The 24,694-nt window shown below is 42.9% G+C and overlaps 2 protein-coding genes across 2 annotated transcripts; both read left to right on the top strand.

The window, feature by feature from the left end:
* The first annotated feature begins 425 nt into the window (after positions 1–425).
* Positions 426–15,962, top strand: bgnb (biglycan b). The gene is made up of 8 exons (XM_080030833.1): positions 426–662; positions 7,744–8,013; positions 10,855–10,967; positions 11,946–12,159; positions 12,309–12,419; positions 13,001–13,094; positions 13,634–13,772; positions 14,297–15,962. Exons 2-8 carry the CDS (start codon positions 7,764–7,766, stop codon positions 14,492–14,494), a joined length of 1,119 nt encoding a protein of 372 aa, XP_079886959.1. The 5' UTR covers positions 426–662; positions 7,744–7,763; the 3' UTR covers positions 14,495–15,962.
* A 2,058-nt stretch (positions 15,963–18,020) lies between these two features.
* b4galt3 (UDP-Gal:betaGlcNAc beta 1,4- galactosyltransferase, polypeptide 3) lies at positions 18,021–22,973 on the top strand. The gene is made up of 6 exons (XM_080030806.1): positions 18,021–18,369; positions 18,757–18,992; positions 19,533–19,723; positions 19,854–19,976; positions 20,913–21,017; positions 22,173–22,973. Exons 1-6 carry the CDS (start codon positions 18,087–18,089, stop codon positions 22,528–22,530), a joined length of 1,296 nt encoding a protein of 431 aa, XP_079886932.1. The 5' UTR covers positions 18,021–18,086; the 3' UTR covers positions 22,531–22,973.
* The last annotated feature ends 1,721 nt before the right edge of the window (positions 22,974–24,694 follow it).

The raw sequence follows: 24,694 nt of genomic DNA on the forward strand, positions 1-24,694 counted from the left end.
TTTAAGTGGCAGAGCTAAAATTGCGATTGACTTTAGACAAAAAGTTAAAATACTCTGCACCGTCTCCTTCTCTCTCCTATTCTTGAGACGTCCCCGTGACATCTTTTTTATTTCATGGATATAGCGTACAGAAACAACAGGAACACCCAAGGAAATCTAAAATTGTGTAATATGACATTTCCATAATATATATTCTATTCCTATGTCATGACTCATGACCTTCAAAAATTCCAAATTAGAAAACTTTAAATAACCCAATTGATATTATACTGTACCAGCAATTGTACTCAGGCCTCTCCCCCTCTTCTTTTTCCTTCCCCTCCTTCTTCTTCCTCCATCCAAGAAGGGGAGAAAGTAGGCTGGCTTTTTAACTTTTATGGGCTTGACCCCCCCACCCTCCCAGCTCTCCCAGTCATTCCCTCGGTTTGGACTGAAAGGAGCACACACGTTGCCCTGACGCTGTTTTCGCAGTGGCACACGGTGGCGGAGGAGCTGCGGCTGGATGTCACAAAGAGAGATATACTGCATTAATCCCTAAATGTGATGAAAATATAGGACAACAATTATTGCAATTATTTTCTATCCAGGATAATCTGACGCTCAGAGGAAGAAAAGATATTTCAACTTGATTTTGGAAATAATATCTTATTCCTATTCGTAAGGTAGGGGAGATGATTTATTTTATTATATGTGCAATTCAGTCTTGAAATTGACCTGGGGCAGCTTTTCCCCTGTCCTTTGCATGGTAGGCTGACTTTTCCTTCAGAAAATAATGATACAAAAATGGCCTGAATGAGATATTCCCAAATTGTTTGTGATATAGAAACTTGGAGGCTAGTTGTATAATATAAAATAATTTAAGTAAATTTTGAAATTTGAATTCTTAAAGCTATAGACTTTACCGATACATCTTTTTTTGTGTCATGTTTATTTTTTTGTACTTAGCTAAGAATTATGTTGTCAACGTCTAGCCTATATTTTGGCTGAATGTTTTAACATTTGCGCCATATATTTGATCAAACTTGCATTATTATATAAAGATTATTATATTATTTATCATCCATTCCAGACAATTCAGTGCAACCTGTTGCATGGCGCATCTGCTGCTCTTATGTTTTGATCCGCTCTTAGTCAGGAGTTAACACAAGATGGCGCAACGAGTCTCCGAAGAATGGTGAATGTGAGCAATCATTACAATCAAATCAAGCGAAAAAGAAGAAAAAAAAACACTTTACTTCCGCTCACTTTATCTTCACGCCAATGTAGCCTCGTGCTCTCATCAGTCTTAAAATGAAACGCAGTGCATTTATAGCGGGTCTTTTACGTCCATCCATGCGTCATCATACAGGGAGAATAAATAGTGAACGGTGCCAATCATGTCAAACCGTTATGGTACACAGCAATGCACTACCTTCAAATCCAGCTGTTGTTTGATGTAAAATGTTCAGATTGACATGTGTTGAGTGAACTGTGGCCACATAGACTTTATTTGTCCAGAAAATAATATAGTTTGGTGTTTTTATCCCCGCCATGTTTTCACCACACAATGTGTACAGTTCTTTATGGAAGGACTCACCTCCGCTCATGTATGGACCCATGTTGTTGTGCTGATGACTTCATATCCTGCAATGGTTAACTACCCTGTATTAACCATTTGTACCAGCTTATTTAACTTGAGTCACCTTGACCTTACTGTGCAACATTGGAGCAAACAGTGTCTGCCTGTGGAGTCAATGGTCAGACAAATTGATGGTGTCAATCTGTCTGTTTCCTTTCCGTCTTTTCCTTCCTGCCTATTAGCCAGTATGTGGGTTGACCACCCTGCACCTGCCAGTCTGTCTGTTCTGCCTGCCTGTCTGGCCATTCAGCTGTGTGTTTAAACATTTTCTATCAGTCTTTTGTAGGCTACCACAATTTGGTCTCACTGTAGCTTCACATCCCCCTGCATAGGGTTGTAGGCCTACCCATATTTTAATCGATTTCAGGTTGATGCCAAATCGGTGGTGGTTAAAGTTATTGAAAAAGTGTGGGAGTTTGGAAAAAGCCTTGGATTTTTTTAAATTTAAAAGTCTGAGTTCAATTCAAGCTCTGGAAATGTGGTTTCTGCAGTGTATTGGCTATACACCTTGCTCATTGTTGCATGTTGTTTTTTGAACAAGTAGCCATTGTTTACAGCCTCCAGACATAGCCCACTTAACTAACTGGACCAAACAGTGGAATACTCCAAATACTTTGAATAAGGCTCATCTGCCCACAGGCATGGATCCACAGGTCAGCTCTCTCTCTGCTGTCAACTGATATGACTGGTCTTTGTCATTCTTCATCGCTCTGCTTTCTCAGTTCTGCTCTGGTTAGGCCTTGTCTCTGCAGCGCTGAGCAGCTTGCCACCACATCCAAGCTAGGCGGCAGCAGAAAAGCTGCCAAACAGTTCCTTTTTTTAGGGACAGCAGTCACCAAATTACAGCCGCTGAGGCAGTTAACTCCACCCTACCGGACCCGCCTAGCACCAACTTGCATGTCTGAGGAGCATATGAATCTGAGTGTGTGTGTGTGTGTGTGTGTGTGTGTGTGTGTGTGTGTGTGTGTTTGTTTGTGTGTGTGTGTGTGTGTGTGTCTGTGTCTGTGTGTGTGTGTGTGTGTGTGTGTGTGTGTGTGTGTGTGTGTGTGTGTGTGTGTGTGTGTGTGTGTGTGTGTGTGTGTGTGTGTGTGTTGAGACATGGCACAAGGAAATGAGAAAGGTCAGCCAAATGACCAGATCATTTTGTAAGCAGACTTCAGATTTTCAGACCAAGATGCACAAATGGTTCACATGTGTGTGAGTGTCCATGTGAGTTTGTGTTTGGGCTAGCTCCCTTTCCCACAAGGTTTTTTTGGTGCAAGAGTTTATTGCAGCTGGTATACTGCTCAAACAAAATGTGTACTTAAAACAAATCGAATATCCCATGGAGAATCTGCAGTCAAAGTGTAATTATTTTTCTTAAACACAGAATGTAGCCGTGTCAAACATTTTGTGCTATGTCAGCACTGCGATCACTTTTAGCTACCATGTGATGTCCATTGGCACCGAGTGTTGACGTGGCGGCAGCCAACACACCGGCGTTGGAAAGCCAGCTGGCGATATTTGGTCATCTCTGTGCCCTACCTTAACTGTGCTCACACAACTGCCAACACAATGGAAGGAGCAGAGCTGATACTCATGAATATGAATGCAAAAATACAATGAGTTAGCATTTAGGTCTGTTGAACCCTTTGGCGAATGTTGCCAAAGGGTTCAACATTCGCTTAAGGCACAGTCAGACAAGAACAGCAGTTGTGAATAAAACGTGTGCTCATATAAAACTTTATGACTTTAGAGTTGAGAGTCATAATAACAGTGTAATGTTTCTCTGTGGAGAAAAGGTGGCAGCAGTTCATTTGAGTCAAAATAAAGTGCAGTTTGTGTGTGCATGACTGGCTGCGAGGTAATAGTGATTGCCTTTTTTCTCGCCTGCAGCCATGGGAGACCAAACACTGTGTGATGTATCTTGAGGAGATGATTAAATCTTGGCAACGCAGAAAGCATATAGCTTAAATAGGTACTCGTCTAGCCTCCCCAGGGCAAAAGGCTGCCTTGTGGGAACTCTTGTGACATCAGAGTAATTGCGGTGAATTGGAGGGCTGACAAGTACCAAGCACTTGATGGATAGTGCATATAGGAAGTGTATAGCAAATCTCAGACAACGGGTGTGGGAAACTCAAACAACCGATACACTTGTAGAGTGGAGTGTTCTCCAGATGGTTCATTCATCAACACGGCTACCTTTAATGGTCCGTCAGCATCCATGCATCCATAACAATCCTCATCTCCTCTGTTTTCTGTCTCCTTCCTTATTTTCACCTTTGGTATCCAATGGTAAACCACAGGAATTCATTTCTTCATAAAAGTGTCTGTCTTCTGATTCTTGTTATTACGGCTTCCACAACATTTCAAGGTTCTGAAAGTCATATTATGAGTGTGTCTGTGTGTGTGTGTGTGTGTGTGTGTGTGTGTGTGTGTGTGTGTGTGTGTGTGTGTGTGTGTGTGTGTGTGTGTGTGTGCGTATGTGTGTGTGTGTGCGTGCGAGAGAGAGAGATTCACACCCTGAGCTGACACACCTTTGACACAGATGGGGAATTTCCACCTGTATCTTTTCTACTCTGTTTTATTATCGAAGAGAAAATAATCAGTGCTGCAGAGGAGAGTGAAGCCTCCAATCTCGTTAAGAAGAGTAGTTTGGGGGAGGGACCGACTAGATGTGCGCTTTCTTTGAACCTAACTATTGGCATTTGCTTCCATTGAAGAAGAGTGAGTGAGGTTGGATACTGGTGCAGAGTTATAAGGCACACACGCACACACAGACACACACACACACACACACACACACACACACACACACACACACACACACACACACAGACACAGACACACACGCACGCACACACACACACACACACACACACACACACACACACACACACACACACACACACACACACACACACACACACACATATACACACAGAAAGGAATAGCTGACCATCCATCCATTAAGCCACTGTTGCCCTGGGTGGTATGAGAGCAGAGGCAGCAACAAGTAAGATTGAACCCTTTTTGTTTGTTTTCATCTCAGACCGGATGTTTGAAGGCTCACAGCTTCACTTAACTGGAGGGTAGGAACGGAATGTATACGTTCACACACCATGGCCAGATAAAAGTGGTTATTAGAGCCAGAGAGGCTGCTTGAGTGTGGGATATAGTTTAGTCTTATCGTCATGTTGTGTTTATAGTAGGCTAGCCTTGCATGTCATTCCTGGATGATGATTGACCATATATTCTTTGTCTCCCTCTTTTTTATTTCTCGTCCATCACCCTCACCACCTCTGTCATCGCTACAAATGGCTGACAAATCATTGGTTTGACCAATGGAAAATGGCTCCATAGACTGGAGCATGGATGCCACAGTTTTAGATGTACCATACTGTATATACTTGTTATATCTTCCATAATGTGGCAATGCACAAGTTGCAGAAATTGTAGGTGTATAAATAAGTGTAGAAGTGTCTTCTGTGTATATCCCACCTCGTCTTGGTGCTGCATGTCATTGTGTGTTGCTAACTATATACAGTATGCCCTCGCTATGTCCTTTTGGCTGCATTCTTCTGGCCGAGCCAAGGCCGGTGTGTTTTTTCTTCTCTGCAAAATGGTATAATTTGGCAGCTATTTTTATTGCAGGCAGCAGACTGCAGGGGCCAGTTATTTGTGCATCCAAGGTCCGCATCATGCCCAGGGTCTTTGTTTAACAGATTGTTTTAATGCTCCTAATTAAAACTTGTATTTCTTTGAATATAGCCAAATCACTCCAGAGCAACTTTAACAAACAGAAAGCAAAATGGATCATTTTCGCATGCATTGTCAAACAAAATACAGGTCTCATATAGGTCAGTTTGTGTTAAAGTTGAATTGATTGACATTTGTTGTTAATTCATCACCCACACGACGGGATGTGCATGGATGTACTTGGACCACATTCTTGGATTTTTCTCTTTTTTGTTTGTTTGTTAAGGCTCCATTTTTATCATTTTAAAGACCAGTTTAGTTTAGGGAACATAGTTTTCATGAAGTGTGGAATGTGAAGCATTTCCTCCACATTAGCACTTCTTCAACATAAAAAAAATGTAAACCCCCTCACAAGCACTTTTAGGACATTAAGGGCCGGTTTCGCAGACATGGATTAAGCCTAGTTCTGGACTAAATTGTACTTTCAATGGACATCCCCCATTCAAAATTCCATTTAGTCCAGGACTAGGCCTAATCCATGTCTGTGAAACTGGCCCTAACAGTCTTATGATAAGTCAACACTACTTGAAATCTGCCAGGACATTATGTGAAGTAGGCATGGAAAGTGTTTGAACTGTGTCACATTAAGTCAAATAGAACTGAGACACATAAGGGACACATGTCAAGAGATGCTTTGAATGTACTGACAGAAAGTGCAGAAACAATATTGACATTTCACTCTGAAGTTTGGTGGAAATAAATGGTGTGCATTTGTTTCCTTTCTTGCTCTGTTATATTGCCACTTTCTTTCCTCTGAACCTTCACTGCTTTTTGTTAGTCAGTCATCTCTCTTCTCCGCCCTTTCTCTTTAACCTGCCCCTTTATTTAATCCATCTTTTAATCCTGATAATGCCGACAGCCAAAATTTACCCTCCACTTGCCTCCTATGAAAACGGGATCATGTTGCGGCATGATCCACAAACTTCCCTGGAAAGTCCATTTGCTCGCTAACCCTTGGCATCATCCAGACTTTCTAGCTGTAGGATTAGGGAGCTGGGCATCAGAGAAGGAATTAACAACGTTAGGTTAGAGATTATAGGGTTTTAGGTCACCCCAGGGACCAGCCTGCACTTCATAGGATTACACTCAGGTTAAGGGTCGCAATTTCCTGCTCTAAGGATCAATTGGCCTAGTAATAATTTGTTTATTTAGGAATTAGATTTTACAGGATAAAGCAGCAAACAAACACAGGCATGCACATGCTCACGTCTGGTGACCACAATTAGCAATGTGTGTGTGTGTGTGTGTGCGTGTGTGTGCGCTCGCACAACTATGACATCATGGAGTCAGTGTTCCATGAAATGGCCACAGGCTCAAGCTACATGTACATGCCCACGGACAGACTTGCACATGCACACCCAATTTCCCCTCTAAATGAATGGGGGCTTTGTTTGACTGCTCGGTTTTCAGGAATAAAGTTTTCCAGCGCTGAGGTGATGTCCTTCACACTATCTGATTGGCCGGTGAGAATAGACCTGCTCTCCCAGGACTGTACTCACTATGCAGGGCGCAGACAGCGACATTTTGTCAGTTTAGTTTAGGTGACTTTCTTTCCCAGAGTTGATTCCTGGCGAGTGTCCCAGGGGAGGAATGAGTCCAATTCTCCTCACCAGCCTCCAGCTCCATGGTCTGCCCGTAGGTGTGGTATAAACAGTAGGGCTTTGTAATTAGGGACAAGCAGACCATTTCATAATATTTCAATGTGCATTTATCACTGACCATCATCCTTTGCTATGACTTTGAAGCCGTCATGCACATGGCTAGATTAACCCTTTAGGGTGTAAACAGGAAAAATTGCTGTTGGGTCCCAGGTGATGCTCCCCAGGTGGTGCACATGCACACACACACACATGCACACGCACTCACACACACAAGCACGCATGCACCCACACACACAAACATGCACGCACGCACCCACAAACACACTCACATATACACTCTTCTCACCTACTCTGTGCCTGTTGTGTATGCACTCTCTAATGTTCCCAAGTAATAATGCAGGACCTGCCCTAGTTGCAGCTCGCATGAAATGTGCTATACAAATAGAGATCATTAATATTTTGTATTAGTTGATGTTGTAGTTTGGTGTTTCAAATCTAAACTACACTTAGTTTAGTATAACATTTACTTGCCATGTTCAAATTTCTGTCTACTCTCATGGGTGTAAATGTTGTGGACATGATATTAGAAATATTACAAATTCAACAGCACCACAAACTGACTGTGGCATTTGAAATGACAATATGACCCCTCCCTTGAACAGTTTCAATTAAAAACAACAACATTAATATATTAACGAATCAAGGGAATATTGTACGGGAGAGTTCATACATTCATGTACAAAAATACTGATCCTGCTGTCTTTTCTTCCTATACTGTTTTCTCAGGTAAGATCAATTGAAAGAAGATGCTGCACTACTGCCCCTTCCTGCTGCTGCTATGCGTGGCCCGGCTGCTCTCCCCCTCCTCGGCCCTGCCCTTCGAACAGAGAGGCTTCTGGGATTTCGCCATGGACAGTATGGACGGCGGCGGGATGATGACGATGATGAGGGATGAGGAAGAAGGCTCGGCCGTGGACGAGATCGTGCCCCCTGACAGATACGTGTGCCCCTTTGGCTGCCACTGTCAGCTCAGGGTCGTCCAGTGTTCTGACCTCGGTGAGAATGTGTGTGTGTGTGTGTGTATGTGTGTGTGTGAAGGAAAGAGAGAAATAATAGAGAGAGAGATGCATGTCTGTGGTGCTTTGTCATCATTTCTAGGTAGGCTTGTGTGTGTGTGTGTGTGTGTGTGTGTGTGTGTGTGTGTGTGTGTGTGTGTGTGTGTGTGTGTGTGTGTGTGTGTGTGCCTTGCATAACTTTCATAGCCTTTAGAGCATAAAGTCCCCCTTTGGTGTATTATCTTAAGGAAAGGAGCAGCTTTCTCGGGATAAGGCTGGTATATTTTGACAAGCGAAGGCATGTCTTTGAGGGAATTTGTGTTCCAGACTCTGTGTGTAGATACTGGGTGGGGGAAAAGAGAAAAGACGGAGTAAAGTGAAGGAGGTAGAGAATATACAGTAGGACAGACAGACAGACAGACAGACAGAGACAGAGAGAGAGAGAGAGAGAGAGAGAGAGGGGACTTTGGATGAAGGAAGAGAAAATGCCACAGCAGTAGACGGAAAAAAGCGACACTTTGATGGGGAGGAGATGAAGAGTTTATAATTTCCTCACCGTCTTTAATGAGCTGTTTCATGTTGTTTTTTTGGGGATGTGGACAGGATGTTTAATGGCAACCCAAAACAGGAAGGGAGGATGGAGGGAAGGATGAGTTAGTTTAAAAGGGATTTAAAGATGGAGGAGAGGATTAAAAAAAGAAGGGATGATAGAGAGATAAAAGTCGGGTTTATTTGTACAGCTGTGAGTGTTGTGAATAGTCACATTTTATGTGTTCCACTATAAAACATACAACAAACCAAAATGCTCATGAGCTTTTACAGTCTTTGACCTAATTTTAGCTGCGAGAATTACAATTTCTCGACAGTGGATATTAAAAGTGCATGACGTTCTTCCAGTCTTTTTTAACGGGACCAAAGAATAGGTTATACATTCAATCGTATTTGTGGATGTATTAAAAATGTCCTCATATTACGTATACTGGCCATTGCCTATAGCTCAAATAGGCTGTCTGTGTATATAGACATAATGGTTTTGTCGAATCATCGTTTTACAGGCCCCATATATTTACTGTCCCCGGTTTTTTCTGCAGCGGGTAAATGTGGAAGCGTATAATTTCAAGAGATGTCAAGTGCTTATTTAGAACAGATGTATTTTGGCGGTGGCGACTGTCTCCTCTCAGCGTGCATCCCAGCATGGTGTCGGGGTATTTGTGTTGAGGGGCGCTGGGGTTGGAGAGAGTGCTAGTTTTGTCGCTTTGCGGTCAAGGCTTCAAAATGTGTGGTCGTTATGGGTGAAGCACTGCGGTTTGAGGTCTACAGGGGGGAATCGGTAAATCACAGCGTTGGTGAAAGTGTTTTTCAGGTTCGCCTGTCATGTCTGAAACAGGCATTCACATTTTAGGCTGGCAGGGTGCATGTGGAAAAGTGTCAGGTGTTTGTCTGGAAGGTAAATATTTCCGACCACATGAATCTGCACGGGTTTCTGCACAATTGCAACATTCTGTACTTTTGGAGTTGTGTTGCTCGCACGGCAGCTGAAATAACTTTTATTACATATGAAGCCTGAAAAGTAATAGCACAGAGACACAGAGTTTGGTCCGTAATTTAAACAGAATACCTAGGATTGAACTGGATCTTTCAACTTTAATATATTTATTTTTGCTTTCTGAAGGCAACATATGAATTTCTTGGATAAGGCTATAGCCTCTTCAACAACTGCACCAGGTCTCTCAGATCCCGTTGACGTGGTTTGAATTTAAAGTCGGATCTGCTGAGGGCTTGATCCTGTGTGTGGTGACATGGAGGGTGTGGCACAGTACGGCCAAAGCCATATATCTAAACTTAACTCTGGATGGACAGCTCCGGGTACAGTCCTGCCTGCGGGTTAGATGCATGTGGTTGGTGCATGGCAAACTGTATCCCAGTGGGACAGCTGGTGCCTTTCTCCAAGCGAGACTGGTTGGTTGCATCATTGGTCCTGGTCCAGATGAGGTGGAAACCCAGGACGTGAATCACTCACCGTGGCCTGTCTATGCCACCTGACCACATCTGACACACACTGCTCCACGTTGGCCCTCTGATGTGGTCCTGTTAATGATCACTGGTTGCTGGGTTTATGTGTGTGCTGCTGAGTCACTGTTCCAGAGAGATTCCACAGTGGAATTTACAGGTGTATTTTCGTAACAGCTTTTGAAGTCAATATGTGTCACTGATGTCCCACGTACGTATTTCTGTCTCAGAGTGGCCAAAATGCAGAGACTTTGGTTCCAAAGTGGAATGACAGCCTCACCACTCACACTTCCACATGCGCAGGTTGTACATCTCTGTGTGAATGCATCAGGGTTGTGCCCCTGTGCCTCGCTTTTTTATTTGTTGTGTGATTTTGGCTCACAGCATTTAAGTCACATCCTTTAAGTCAAATTGAAACCAGATGGGAAACATCTGGTGTCCCCATCTGCTGTGAAGGGAATTTGAGTTTTGTGCGTGTGTATGGGAGTCCGTGCACGTGGTCTGTCAGTGACAAACCAGCAATATGGCGTCTCTCTTGACGTCTCTGTGTGACCTCCATGGTTATGTCTATGTCCACCCCTTATTAAAATAAAAGACGTCACATGGAGGCCGAAAGTGCTCATTTAAAACTGTGTGGGAGTGTGACTGGGTTCAGTTTTAGCCCCGACGGAGGTTTTAAAACGTACAGTGACTATTTATTTTCCGATGGTCTACGTCTGACTAAGATATCCTGAAAAGCATGCCTATTGAAAACACACTGTTTTCTTTAGGGTGTTGGTTCACAGTCACCCTTGGAAGCATTTAATGGAGTGTGATTCCCTTGTGTCCTTAGGTCTGACCGAGGTGCCAAAGAATATTCCTCAGGACACCAAGTTCCTGGACCTGCAGAACAACCGTATCAGCGAGCTCAAAGAGAACGATTTCAAAGGCCTCACTAACCTATATGTAAGAGAATGCACACAGTCTGCTGGTCACATTCAAATAGTTCCTCTCAGCATTGGATTAGCATCTCTCCCGATGATGTGTATTGTGTAACCAATTTAGTTAGCTCAGCTTGTTTTGGCTTCTGTAGTGTGACATATTATGACACTCTGTTTCCTTTGGGATTCAGAGGTTCATTTAGTTTAGTTTTCCCCACCTCCACCGCTACCATTCACTCTGAGAGCTTTAATTGTATTCAGTGGGAGCCTGAAGCCAAATGGGAGTATTCAAGCTGACATCCTTGCCTCTCTGAGCAGAAAGGCTTTCGCTCACTCTTGACCCACTTTCAAGGAATCTGACCAAGAACAATATTCAATCTGGCAACATAGGAAATTCCCAACATCACATTATACAATAACATCTCTCAAATTGAGCTCTGTTCACCTCATCCTTCTCCGTCATACGGCCAGCGCAGGTGGAGAGACAGTCTGCATGGGGTATGGACTGCTCTGTTTTAAAGGTGGAGTCAGCCATTCTGGAGAACGCTTGTAAGTCAAAATCGCTGTAAGTCAAAATCAGTGAATATCCCCTCATGATCCACTACCTATCCATACTGTGTGTGCACTCAGGAAGAATCTGGTGTTAATACACAGCTTAGGTTCTGTAAACCACCATAGCTAGCAACATGCCAGTTTGCAGTGGCTAGGCTGTGTATTGACACTGGATTTATTTTTCAGCGCGCACTGTACGGACAGGTAGCGCATCCTGAGGAGATATTCACTGATTTTGACAAAAATGGGATTTTGAAAACAAGCATTCTCCAGAATCGCTGACTCCACCTATAATTCCCTCATATGGATGAGACAGAGGATGCAAGCTCTTCTACATGCTCTGTTATATTACCCTCATTTCTTTTAATTGGTTCAAGTGCTTGAAACAGATGTTTCCACAAAGATCAAATAAAGCAGTGTTGAATTTTGCCTCTCAATATATTCTTTTCAGGCTCTGTCTCTGAGGAATAACCATATTTCCAAAGTCCATCCCAAAACATTTGAGCCTCTGAAGCGCATGCAGAAGCTCTACTTCTCCAAGAATATGCTGACCACTATCCCCAAGAACTTGCCTGCCTCTCTGGTGGAGTTGAGGATCCACGAGAACCGCATCAAGAAGGTGGCAGCGGGAGCTTTTTCAGGCCTGGGCAGCATGAACTGCATAGGTCAGAAACGCTAATGACTTCAACAAAAAAAATCGAGGCTATATTCTGTGGTGCTCGCCGCTGCCTTTGCCACTGTATAGGCATTTGGGTTGGAAGATTAAAGAGGGTGTATTTTATTTCATGCCACTAATATCCCCTTCATCTTGCAGAAATGGGAGCGAACCCCATCCACAACAGCGGTTTTGAGCCAGGAGCCTTCAAGGGACTGAAACTGAATTATCTGCGCATATCAGAGGCTAAGCTGACTGGAGTGCCAAAAGGTAACAGCTGATATGTTTGGCTTAAATGCTAACATATTTACAATGGAATCATCACAATGCTCATCTATGAAGCAGTTGAGCATTGAGTGATTTCAATCTCGTGTTTTTATGCAAATTATGAAGCCAACAGTTGATTAGTTAAGCACACAGATTAAGGGAAACTGCTAGTCTGGCTCTACCCAAAGGTAAAACAATCTGCCAATACCAGAACCTCTAAAGTTCACTTTGCTGGTTGCCTGGCAACCACAGTGTGACGACAATCCTCCAGGAAGTCATAACCCCCCCCCCCCCCGGCCAAGAAATAGTCCTGCAAATAACCCCTCATAAAACCCCCCCAAGAAATGTACATTTGGATTTTTATTTGCATTAAACAAACAAGATATAACATTTTGTTTACAGTATTATAGAGGTTTTTAAGATTCTTTTAACATTTGGACAGAGCCAGACTAGATGTTTTCACCTTTTACCAGTTCTACACTTAGCTAGAGGCAATGGCTGCTGTCTGCAGCTACATATTTACCTGAAAAACAGTGCTGAGCGGTATACAATGGAGTCTTACAGCTCCAGTGTCTGTCTTTCAGATCTCCCAGAGAGTCTCAATGAGCTTCATCTGGATCACAACCAGATCCAGGCAGTGGAACTGGAGGACCTCAAGCGCTACAAAAGCCTGTACAGGTAAACTTCACATTTCAGCATCACAAAGTCAAACAATACATCCCCAGTCAGCAGTGCCCCTCTGGGGTAATAACATGAACTACATTGACGTGCCACTAAAAAAAGTAACAGGATACCTGATAGTTTATGCTTGTGTGGGCTTTTCCACTCCAGTCAAAACATCAGTCTCCCCCAATCATCTGATGTAGGGTGAAAACCTTTCAACACATACTTTAAGAGGATTTATCTTACCACAGCAGTAAAAGCAAAGGCCTTCTTTTGGGTGTCCTTCTAGTACACTTTGGTTTTCTTTTACCTCCCTTCTACACACATATAACCAATAATGGGATTTTTTATGGTCATAGAATATTGCCTGGCTACTGTGACCCCTAATTGTCGCCTGGCTTAATCTCCATTTCTTGTTATTATATTTAAACAGGAAATGTGCAGTTATTACCGGTACTCCAGCTCACACCAGTGAAACCATTTTGCTTAATGTACCATGCAGTCCCCTGCTTTCTGCCCGTTTCACGTTCCTTCCCTTGTCTCACTTTTTCCAGGTTGGGCCTTGGCTATAACAACATCCGCAACATAGAGAACGGCAGTCTGGCCTACCTCCCCATGCTGAGAGAGCTGCATCTGGACAACAACCGCCTCACTAAGGTTCCCAGAGGCCTGCCAGAAATGAAATACCTGCAGGTGAGTTTAAAGGAGTAGTTCAAATTATTATTTTTATCTTGCATTTTTGAAGAAAAAATAGGCATGGGCTGCTCATCGCTACTTTGCGGTGAAGTTAGTTTGAAGTTGGATATTCGGCAGCCATTCACCAGCAACAGTATGTCTTCTCGTCTCCAACTTCAAACTAACTTCACTGCAGTGTCAGATTCCAGTATATGTACTTTATTCTAAAATTACATAAAGTGTAAAATAAAGAGCACAACATAACGTGGTAAGTTTTCTTGTGACTGTCAGCATAGGCAGGCTAGCGCTACCCTTGACTACCAGTTGATGAGCTAAGCTAACTTGCAATGAGCGAACCTATGATGGCCATTTCCTTTAAAAAAAAATCACGCACAGAGAAAAGGAATGATTTCTGTCGCCTAGTCTTGAATCTGAAAGTGAGGCATAAAGCTAAAAATAAAAAAGGATTAACTATTTCTTTAACATGCACAAATTTTTAGCGGCTCTGCTCACCCTCTTCTTTGCCAATCTTGATTTTCTAGGTGGTGTACCTCCATGCCAACCAAATCAGCCAGGTGAATGTGGATGACTTCTGCCCACGAGGTTTCGGGATGAAGAGGACTTTCTATAATGGCATCAGCCTGTTCGCGAACCCTGTCAACTACTGGGAGGTGCAGCCCGCAACGTTTCGCTGTGTCAGCGACCGGCTGGCCATTCAGTTCGGCAACTACAAAAAGTAAAGAAAGGGGGATACAGAGAGAGAGAGAGTGAGGGGATGGAGGAATGGAGGAGGAGCAGATCATTTAAATGACTGGGGGAAAGAGTTGGGGAAGAGGAGCGATACACCGATGAAATAGAGAGAGTGAAAATGCAATCTCATAACTTGAAGGGTGTGGAAAGCGAAGTGCTTGCAGTGCTTCACCAGAGTTTTTTTTTCATGCTTTTTTTAAATTTCTTTTGAATTTATAGTTCTGAAAGTTTTTTGCCATCAGAAATGGATGCAACAGATGAGAGTGTCTGAGGAGAAAGTCTTCCCACAGCCTGAATAGATGAGAAATGAGTTTTGAAAACTTGTGAAACACTTTATTCCATATTTTTCACACAATACTGCTTATTGTGATAGAAGTCATTTTAGTTGTATTAACATCTCTAAGATAGCGAGTAAAATAAATAGAGAAGCAATGCATTATAGGTTTTTATATATTCATGAAAAAGGTGCTTTGTATGACTTGATGTGTGCGCTGATTTGAGAGATCCATCACATTGTCCCCTTTTTACTGGTATGAAGCCATTTTGTGCTCAACTCTGTGATTACATTGTACTGTATTAATAACAACTGGTCAGAGATCTGGGGATATTTTCCTTTCATTTACAGACAAAAAACTATCAATAAAAAAGCAGTTGATTGATTAAAATACTGTAGGTATATTTCAAGAATTCCCCTTATCAGTGCTAAACAATTTGTCATAGGGATCTGATGGAAACTGTGTCAAGAGTCCATTCTGTGCCTTTACTAATATTACGCTGTCTGTATGATACTTTAATGCAGTATTCCTTGTGGTGGTGTGCTCCCTTTAGAGGAAAACACACACACATCCGCTTTGCTTTGACACAATGAAGGCAGTGTGTTTACTTAGTGCTACAAACAATAGTAGTGTTAATGCATTGTTTTGCACAGTTTTTCCCTGTTATGCTTTTTCTGCTTCAAGGTTTTCAGAAGGGTGAGACCTGCTGGTAAACCTATGTGGAACTACTTTAGCCATAAGTATTCTCTGTCCTGTCTCCTGTCTCTGTTCTGTAATCTCACGAGCTCCTGCTGCATGTGAATAAAGACATTTTCAGCCGCATCTGCATCAAGCCAGAAAACAGATGATGCCCCTGGGTTGGATACAGTGTGAGAAAATAAAGACACAAATATCACCTTGTGACATTTTGATACCACACTTTATAATAATCCTGATTGATAGTCAGGTAGAGATTGTCATTGGTTCCTTAAAATTCCTTTCAAAAATCTTTAACACACACATCTACTGATGGTTGCCATTCATTTGAATCCATATCAATTTCATTTCGAGGATTTGAACAGATACATCAAAATGGAAAATAAAGTCGAAATAGTTATTGTAAGAGTCATGGGATTTTTTTGCATCAGAGTACACAAGTCTTCAACAGTGACTTATCTCAACAAAATATGTTTTGGGGATGATGAAAATAATGACAAGTTTTTCATTGATGTTCTTTGGTTTTAAAGTTTTTGTCGTTTATTGTTGTGTCAGAGATGCCACAACACATACGTGTTGTACATTGGCTGGTAGTAAATAACAACAATTTCTTGTCACTTTCCTGCTTTTTTGTGAGATTTCTGTGGGATTTTGAGCCTTTAATATCCAGCTCGCCCACCCACAGAACAAAAGGGTGGGGAAATCTTTTGTGTTAAGAATCAAGGGAGCTGGTTCCTAATGTAGGCTACCTATAATTCCTTAAATTGAATTTGACTGTATTGCTCACCTGCTTCACATGTTTCTTGAAGGAGAGCTGTGAGTCCACAGTTATTCCTAAATATTTAAAATGTGAAGCAGTCTGGATCTTTTCTCCATTAACAATAATATCTGGGGGCAACCCCCCCAGACCTCCTTTAGTCAATGTTCGCCCCTGGGCTAAGCCCCCGATGTCTCATGATCTTAACAACGCCAGTGGCGTGCACAGGTAGACCTGAATTGGTGCTGAAGCACCTGCCCTTTTCCCCTGGCCCAATCAACTGCCTTTTTGGAGAAAAAAATAAAATCTGAAAGTTCGTTTTTTTATTTTATTTTTTTTTTTTTTACAGTGTAGGCCTATGTGGCCCATGCCGACATTATCATCTATAAATGCTCAACGATTAAAAACGTTTGACAATAATGCCCCAATAACGCCCCTGGTACTCATGCATTATTATAATCAAACATCGGTGGCAAACCCATCATGTCATTTTTAAATGTACCGCTCAGCGCGTCACAGCGGTGCGCCACCACCAGCCCATCTGATTGAATGGTCCAGCCGTGCGCCGATGAGGCAGAGCGCACTTGCCTGTGTTGACACCGGATGGATATGCGGCGATGCTCTTGCGTGTGAGCTCGCTTGCAGCGGACTCTGATCGGCTCCGGAATCATTTCCCGTCGGACGTGAGATTGGGAGCAGCAGGAGCAGGAGGTGGAGGAAAGAGAGCGACCAGCACCGGAGAGAAAACAGCATCTATCGCTCCATCGCGTCTGCTCGGTGGCCGCGGCCCGTCGCCTCTCACATCAAGCCGGGGGCTGGATTTGAAATGTCGCAGGGATGTGCTGGTGAGTCGGCTCGATGCTGCTGAGATTGTTTGGAGCCTATGATAAAAGAAAAAGTAAAATAGAAACGGCCTTTGTCGTCGGTGTAGCCAGGGATCCTGTCCATGTTATTGACACATTTTCGCTTAAGTCACGTAATGGGCTACTCTACATGACTGCTTGCATAGCGGCCCAACGATAGATGTTGCTAGTCACCTGGATTGAAGGATATCAGTAGCTAACCCATTGATAACCATGGCGCCGTCTGATCTACGTTCATCTGTTTTCTCAAAGGCTGTGATTTCTGGTTACGTGTCTCGGGAAATTCGAATTCCTCTCCACTGATGAATTCCAGCCGCACAAGGCTTTTTTCTATAGCATGCAATTAATTGGACCATTAACAGGGAACTATGATGTTGGATTAAAAGATCTGCGGGCATCAGCCAGCGTCTCCTCCATATACGACCCATTTAAAATGTCAGTGCCCAAAATAAGCCAGTCTAAATAAAGAAGCAAACATGACATTTGTTTGTAGATGCTTGTCATTCCCCAGCTTATTTTAGCCTACAGTAGACTACTGAGATAAGGCTGCGGGAGACTGCCTTGTTACTCACTCAAGTCTCTTTTTTTATTATAGGAAGCTTGGTGATGACAGGAGGAAGAGGAGGAGAGGCGTGTAGTGAGCCCTTCCTGGACCAGGGCAGGTGTTGAATTACCCCCTGCAATACCATGTATGCTACCCTATGTCTGGACTGCACTGATGCAATGCAATGCAATCATAATAACAAGCATAAAATGGTATATTTACAAAAAAAATCTTCTTCCTTCATCAGTGGCGTCTGTGGTCAGGAGGTGATGGCAGTGTTGATTGAGCTTCATCACCACTACTACCCATTCCTACAGAGGAACGCCCCCCTCCTGCCCGTCTGAGCCTGCACCCCCTCCTCTCCTCAACCCATCTCTCCTCCCATCCCTCTATCCATTTCCCTATCAATTTCATTCCACTGCTATACCATAACTAACCTACTCTATTATGGCGTGCTTCGGGCGCTCTCTGGACTCCCCGTGCACACTTGCCTTGCTGGTGGGCTTCCAGTTTGCCTTTGTTCTCTACTTCTCCCTGGGGGGTTTCAGAGGGCTGGTGTCAGTGCTGGTGCACTCCACTGATCCGGAGTTTGATTACACGCGACCTCACGACGTCTACACCAACCTCAGTCACCTGGGAGCGCCTCCCCCTCCGCCTCGCAACGCTGGCACGGGACCCCCTGGCACGGGCCCTCCTCTGAGAGACTGCCAGATCCCCTCCCCGCTGCTGGGTAAAACAAAGAGAGTGCAAGGGGTTAAAAAGGTGGAATCAACGATTCTGGAGAAAGCTTGTTGTTGTCAAAATCAGTAAATATCTCCTCACTATCCACTACCTGTCTAGGGTTAATAATAAACAGCCTAACAGCCTTTGTTTACATACCAGTTTACAGAGCCTAGGCTGTGTATTAACACCCGATTTGTTTCAGCGAACACAAAGTATTGACAGGTAGCGGATCGTGAGGAGATATTCACTGATTTTGACAAAAAAGTGATATTGGTTGACAATTGTTCTCCGAATTACATGACTCCACCTTTAACACACACTGTCGACTCTACAATGCACTGTGTATTTGACTGTACAGTGGGGTTAAACACCTTTCCTTTTGGTTTCCCTCCAGTGGGACCTGTGTCTGTCCGTCTTTCCTCTCCCCTGTCTATGGAGGAGATCAGACAGAGGAACCCGTTAGTGTTGCCGGGCGGACACTACCGGCCTCCGGACTGTGAGCCCCGCCACCACACAGCCATAGTGGTACCGTACCGGAACCGACAGACACACCTGCGTGCCCTCCTCTACCACCTACACCCGTTCCTGCAAAGACAGCAAATCCACTACAGTATCTATATAGTACAGCAGGTCAGGTTTATGTGTGAGTGTGGTTGTTTTTATGCGTGTGTGCATGCCGATAAGTGTTTTCATGTATGTTTGTCAGGATGTAAATTAGAGATTGGTGTTAGAATGTTTGTAACACCATTGCATTATTCGTGTCATCTGAGTATGATGCAGGTGTTACTCTCTGTGTTTTACGGGTTTTAAAACTAATATTCAATACATATTAATAAAATAATGCAAACATCTGATTTAAAGGGCCAGTTCATAAAAAATATGAAACATACCAAAACAGATTTCCTCACTTATATTTTGCTAGAGTAGATTAAGGGGAGAATGTGTTTTTTTTTCTTTTTAAATTCTTTTGGATTCATTTGGGTTTTTAAAATATTATTATGATGATGAACTGTAACCATATAGTAACATAATGTGAGATCACTGCCTCACATGTTGTGCTCCTGTACTCAATGTCAAAGGATCCACTTTTAAGATGTGCTGTGATCACATTCACAGGTGTAGGTAGCTGTGTTGTAACTTGGGCCTCCTGGGTTTTCTTTCTGACCTCAGTGGGGAAACAGTACCTTTAACCGAGCCAAGCTGCTGAATGTCGGGGTGCGGGAGGCCCTCAGAGATGAAGACTGGAGCTGCATCTTCCTGCATGACGTCGACCTGCTACCTGAGAACGACCACAACACCTACACCTGCCACAAGCAGTTCCCCACACACCTGTCTGTGGCCATGGACAAGTTCAGATACAGGTAGGACTATGGTGTGTGTGTGTGTGTGTGTGTGTGTGTTTGTTTGGATGGACTAATCAAATGCATTGTGATAAGCTATTATTTTTCAAGTTTATACATCATTGATGTGACCCCCACCCCCCCGACCTAGGCTGCCGTATGCACAGTATTTTGGCGGGGTGTCTGCTGTGACCCCAGACCAGTACATGAAGATGAATGGCTTCCCTAACCAGTACTGGGGCTGGGGTGGAGAGGATGATGACATTGCTGCCAGGTGAGGAGGGTTTAATGGGGCAGAGGTCCACATCCCGCATGATGACAGAATAAACTGTGCATGCTGACATGATGTGAGATCAGAACTATACATGCACGGCCATTTCATCTTTTCCGCTTCTTGTACTTTTTAATCTTTTTTTCCCCCATGTTTGCACTTTTGGTACCATATGTTTTCCTTTACTTTGACTTTCATTTTATATGTGTCCTAACATCGTCTTTCATCTTCCCATCCCCTTTTTCCACTGCTGTGGCTTTGCTGTTTTTCCTTTTGGAGTGGGCTCAGTGAGTATGTTCATGTGCTGGCCTTAGAGTTTCCCGGTCAGTTTCAGGCTCATCTCATTTCTGTGCTGCGGTCCTCTCTCCACTCTCTGGCTCGTCTAGCATTTTTCTCGATCTGTTATGAGAGACACTGAATGAAAAAAAAAAAATAAATAAAATGAAGAAGCTTCCACTAATTATTAAACAAGGCAAAACTACAAGGATTTTAAACCTACTTTTTGTAACACTTTGCCTTTGGTGCATGATCTTGCAACGACAAAAAATATCACATACTTCACATTACAGTATTAGTTGAACAATCTTTTTGATTGACTGGATAGGTAACTGGTGTGGTACAGGAGAATCAGAGATGGAAAAAGGGAACCACACAGTGTTTTCCACCGCCTATAGGCCATAAAAGTATGTTGATCTCATACCCCATCCACAATTCTATGTTTGTTTTCTTTATTGTTCTGCTTCTAAATGTATCCTTTAGAGACTAGTTGTACTGAGATGAGAGTATTGCCGTTGTTTTAAACTATAGTAAATAGCATGGGAAGTGCTTAGCTTATTTAATCTAATATTATTCCAACTCTGAGATTTAGTTTTCAAGTTATATGCCTGTAAATAAGAATCTGTTGTTCCTGTTGACGCCTGTTGTGTGCTGCCTATCCAGAGTACGTCTGTCTGGCATGAAGATCATGCGCCCTCCAGTGGCCATTGGTCATTTCAAGATGATCAAGCATAAAGGAGACAGAGGCAATGAGCAAAACCCACGCAGGTACAAATGAACACAATCATAGACACATACATTATGCAGGGGTATTTTCCCCTATGATCAAATTACGAGGGGATGTTCTTTGGTATGGTTCTTTCGAACCATAAAACACAAATCCTAAACAGGCAAATAAAAACATAATATTTTTCCTAATTCTCATTGCTGGACAGGTATCAGAATTATGTTTTCAAGTTCATATTTTACAGAAATGGTTGTTTCTTTTGTTGACATTCAGTTTCGTGTGGGGTTGGCATTTTCCTCTGTGCGCACTGCTGTGCTAACAATGTGTACTGCCTCAAGCAGCATTAGTTTTTGGGAGTAGAAAAACAGTACATTTTCCTTGCCAATGTATTTAGGAAAGACTGATTAATCATATCAGCTGCAGAGCAACAATATACATTCAGATGGGAATATGTTTAAAATATCATTTTCATGAGGTTATGTTAAAGTACTAATTATTTGTATTATTATATCATTCTTACAGAGAAGCAGGCGAGACGATCAATGCCATTTTTAGGTCTGTTGAATATAAGCTATAGACCGGAGTTGGTTAGCTTGTCTTTGCTTAGCATAAGGACCGGAAACAGGAGGCAAAAAGCTAGTCCACCTCTTGTGAAGGCTAACAAAATCTACTCCAGCTTCAAAGTTGCCATAGGAGAATATGCTTATATGTATTTGAGCAACAGTGATTTCAGCGCAGTGTGTCATGCATACAAGGGTTACTTGCCGGAACTATTTCAAGTGGAACGTGTATAACAGAGCCAGGCTAGCTGTTTACCTGGCCTCCAGTACTTATGCTAAGCTTAGCTTACTTTTTCCCAGTTGTAGCCTCATATTAATTGCATAGCGGTAAGAGTGATATCAATGTTCTCAATTAACCCTTGCCAGGCCAGGATAGCACATTTCTCATAATGTCACACTATCTGTTTAAAGTTTGACCCTGACACACACACACACACACACACACACACACACACACACACACACACACACACACACACACACACACACACACACACACACACACACACACACACACACACACACACACACACACACACACACACACACACACACACACACACACACACACACACACACACACACACACACACACACACACACAAACTTATGATACTATTTTCTGTTTCGCTATAGATTTGACCTTCTAAAAAGAACCAGACTCAACTGGCGTTCTGACGGCCTTAACTCTCTCTCCTACGAGCTCCTTTCAAAAGAACGGGAGCCTCTCTACACCAACCTCACCGTCAACATTGGAGAAGACCCTCGTCTGCCCCCGGGGAAAGCACCCATCCATCTGAAGATGATAACTCCCGTCCACCAACGGGGCACTGGCAAGAGCGGAGGCACAGGGAACCAGGAGAAGAGGCAAGAGAGCAAAGGGGCTGTGGTGGCAAATTTGACTGTGGTCAAGCCAGTTGGCGATAAGTCCCAACCTACCCAATCGAAGGCAACAAACCAAACAACGCAGCAGAAGACAGGTGTGATGAAATAGGATTAGGGGTGACATTAAAAGGAACAAATCACATCTGTAGCTTAAAGTGGCGTCACTTCCCTGTTCATCTCAAAGACAAAGAGAAGAAAAGCAGCATAGATCTGTTCTGTTGTGGTACATTAAGTACATCAGCTTCTTATGCTCAGTGCAGTCTAGGGGTAGTTATGCAATGGATCAAATGGTAAATGCCATTTTTGTGTCTACAGGGGTGCATTCAGGAACATGACTGAGTCGCCTATTGGCTTATCACCCACACTGAAAGTGACTCCTGATCTAGTGATCGAAACAAGAACGTGGTCAAGCTCACGACCAGGATGGGTCCAGGGTGGGAACGTTGAAGGACTGAAGTCATGTCCACGTAGAGGGGCGAAGCTAAGTGGATCAAAATGAGACAGCAAGTATATAAACCTCTGCTCTTTTCCAGACATTGCAAGTTGTAAGCAAACCCACGTGACCTGCAGCTTCACCTGGTTTGCTCCAAAAAGAAAAAACAAACTGCTGCTGATGGTCCACCCAACTCCACGGTGGGTTTGTGTTTCTGTGCCTTTTCTCTTTTCATGCGCGTTTTATAGACTGGGATAGTTGCTTCTAGATGCTGACCAGGGGGTTCATTTGACCTGCTCTGCCTCGCCGCGAATGTTAGAAAGCAGGGAGGCTAAAGCTGATCGTAGATCCCAAATGAAATGACGCGTTCCAGGACTGCCGTTTTATATCTGTGGAGCATTGATCAAGCGCTGACCAACTCAGTAGTTACCAGACAATTCTAGAGTTTATATTTATATCTATATCGAGAGACTTCTTTATTTGTTTACCGATTGGTTTTAGTCGTCCTTCCTCACAGTCTGGTGCCTCTCTCTCTCTCTCTCTCTCTCTCTCTCTCTCTGTCTCTCTCTCTCTCTCTCTCTCTCTCTCTCGCTGACATTTAGTTTCTAGACAATCAAATCATATGGGAACACAACTCTGTATCCAACCACATAACACAGTGAGGAAATTTTACAGTGACTAGTTTTACACTCGTCAGATGAACATAGACTTGGCATGATAGTTGTTGTCTAATTTGACTATACTCTTGATACATGGATAGACCTGTGCTGCTTATATTATCTGTGATTTTATTATTTTTCTTTTAGACTAGTCTGGTACAGGGAAAAAAAAGGAAACTCTCAGACAATATTGTAGGCATGTGACTTCAGCTTCGCTGGGTTCAGATTGTGTTTTAAAAATAGGTCATACATACAATAAATATATTGTGGATACAATAAAGCATTGTGCATAGATCTAGGTCAGCTTTTCACTATAAGGCCTGAGGTCTTCACGGAGCAGCTTTCAATGTACCATGAAAGACCCCGATGCATCTAAAATGCTATCAATGTGTCTGCCACTCGTGGCCCTTCTCCATTCACTAGAATAAAGCATTTTGTCATGAAGGAAAGGAGACGAGAAGGAAACATGTGTATTAGAAAAGAGTATTTGATTATATTATTTTGAGGGCTGCCAAATAAGGACATGCATGTAGGTAATTTGTGTTGACGTTGATTATCACCTAGTTATAAACAGTATATATAGATATATATATAAAGACCACTTCATATCTCAGATATTCATATGTTTTGTTCATATCAGCCATCTGGAATGTATTATTTAGAGAGTTTATTAGGCAAGCTAGGTTAGCGGACGGGGACTTGAATATGATCACCCGTTTACCTTGGGATTTCTTGCTGCTATTTAACTAGGGAAGTGGTTAACTGTATAATAAATCAGCTTGGAAAATGTCATATTGTAAAACTAACTCTCTGGTGTGGAATTGTGTTTTATCATACTAACAGGTAATGTATTACTCATGCTTTGAATCTGAATGTATTTAATTTATTGAGTCACTGATAGACCTGAAAACACAGAGGTATGTGCATATGTGTTTTAGGGGTTCTTCATTGTCGCGCAGATTATTATCCCTTTAGACTATGTCGCCATGTTTTTTTTTCTTTTTGTACATTAACATTGTGCCTCATGAAATAAGCCTGCATTAATGTGTACTGAAGGATTGATGGTGCACTTCTGGGTTATATGTGGGCGCCCTCAAGTGGCACAGTCTGGCATAGCGCCAGCCAAGAGGAGCCAAGGACTGAATGAAACTGCAGTGTTGTGACTTGAATGTTAATCATTA

This window comes from Ammodytes marinus (genome assembly GCF_949987685.1).
Source record: "Ammodytes marinus genome assembly, chromosome: 7".
Lineage (NCBI taxonomy): Eukaryota > Metazoa > Chordata > Actinopteri > Uranoscopiformes > Ammodytidae > Ammodytes > Ammodytes marinus.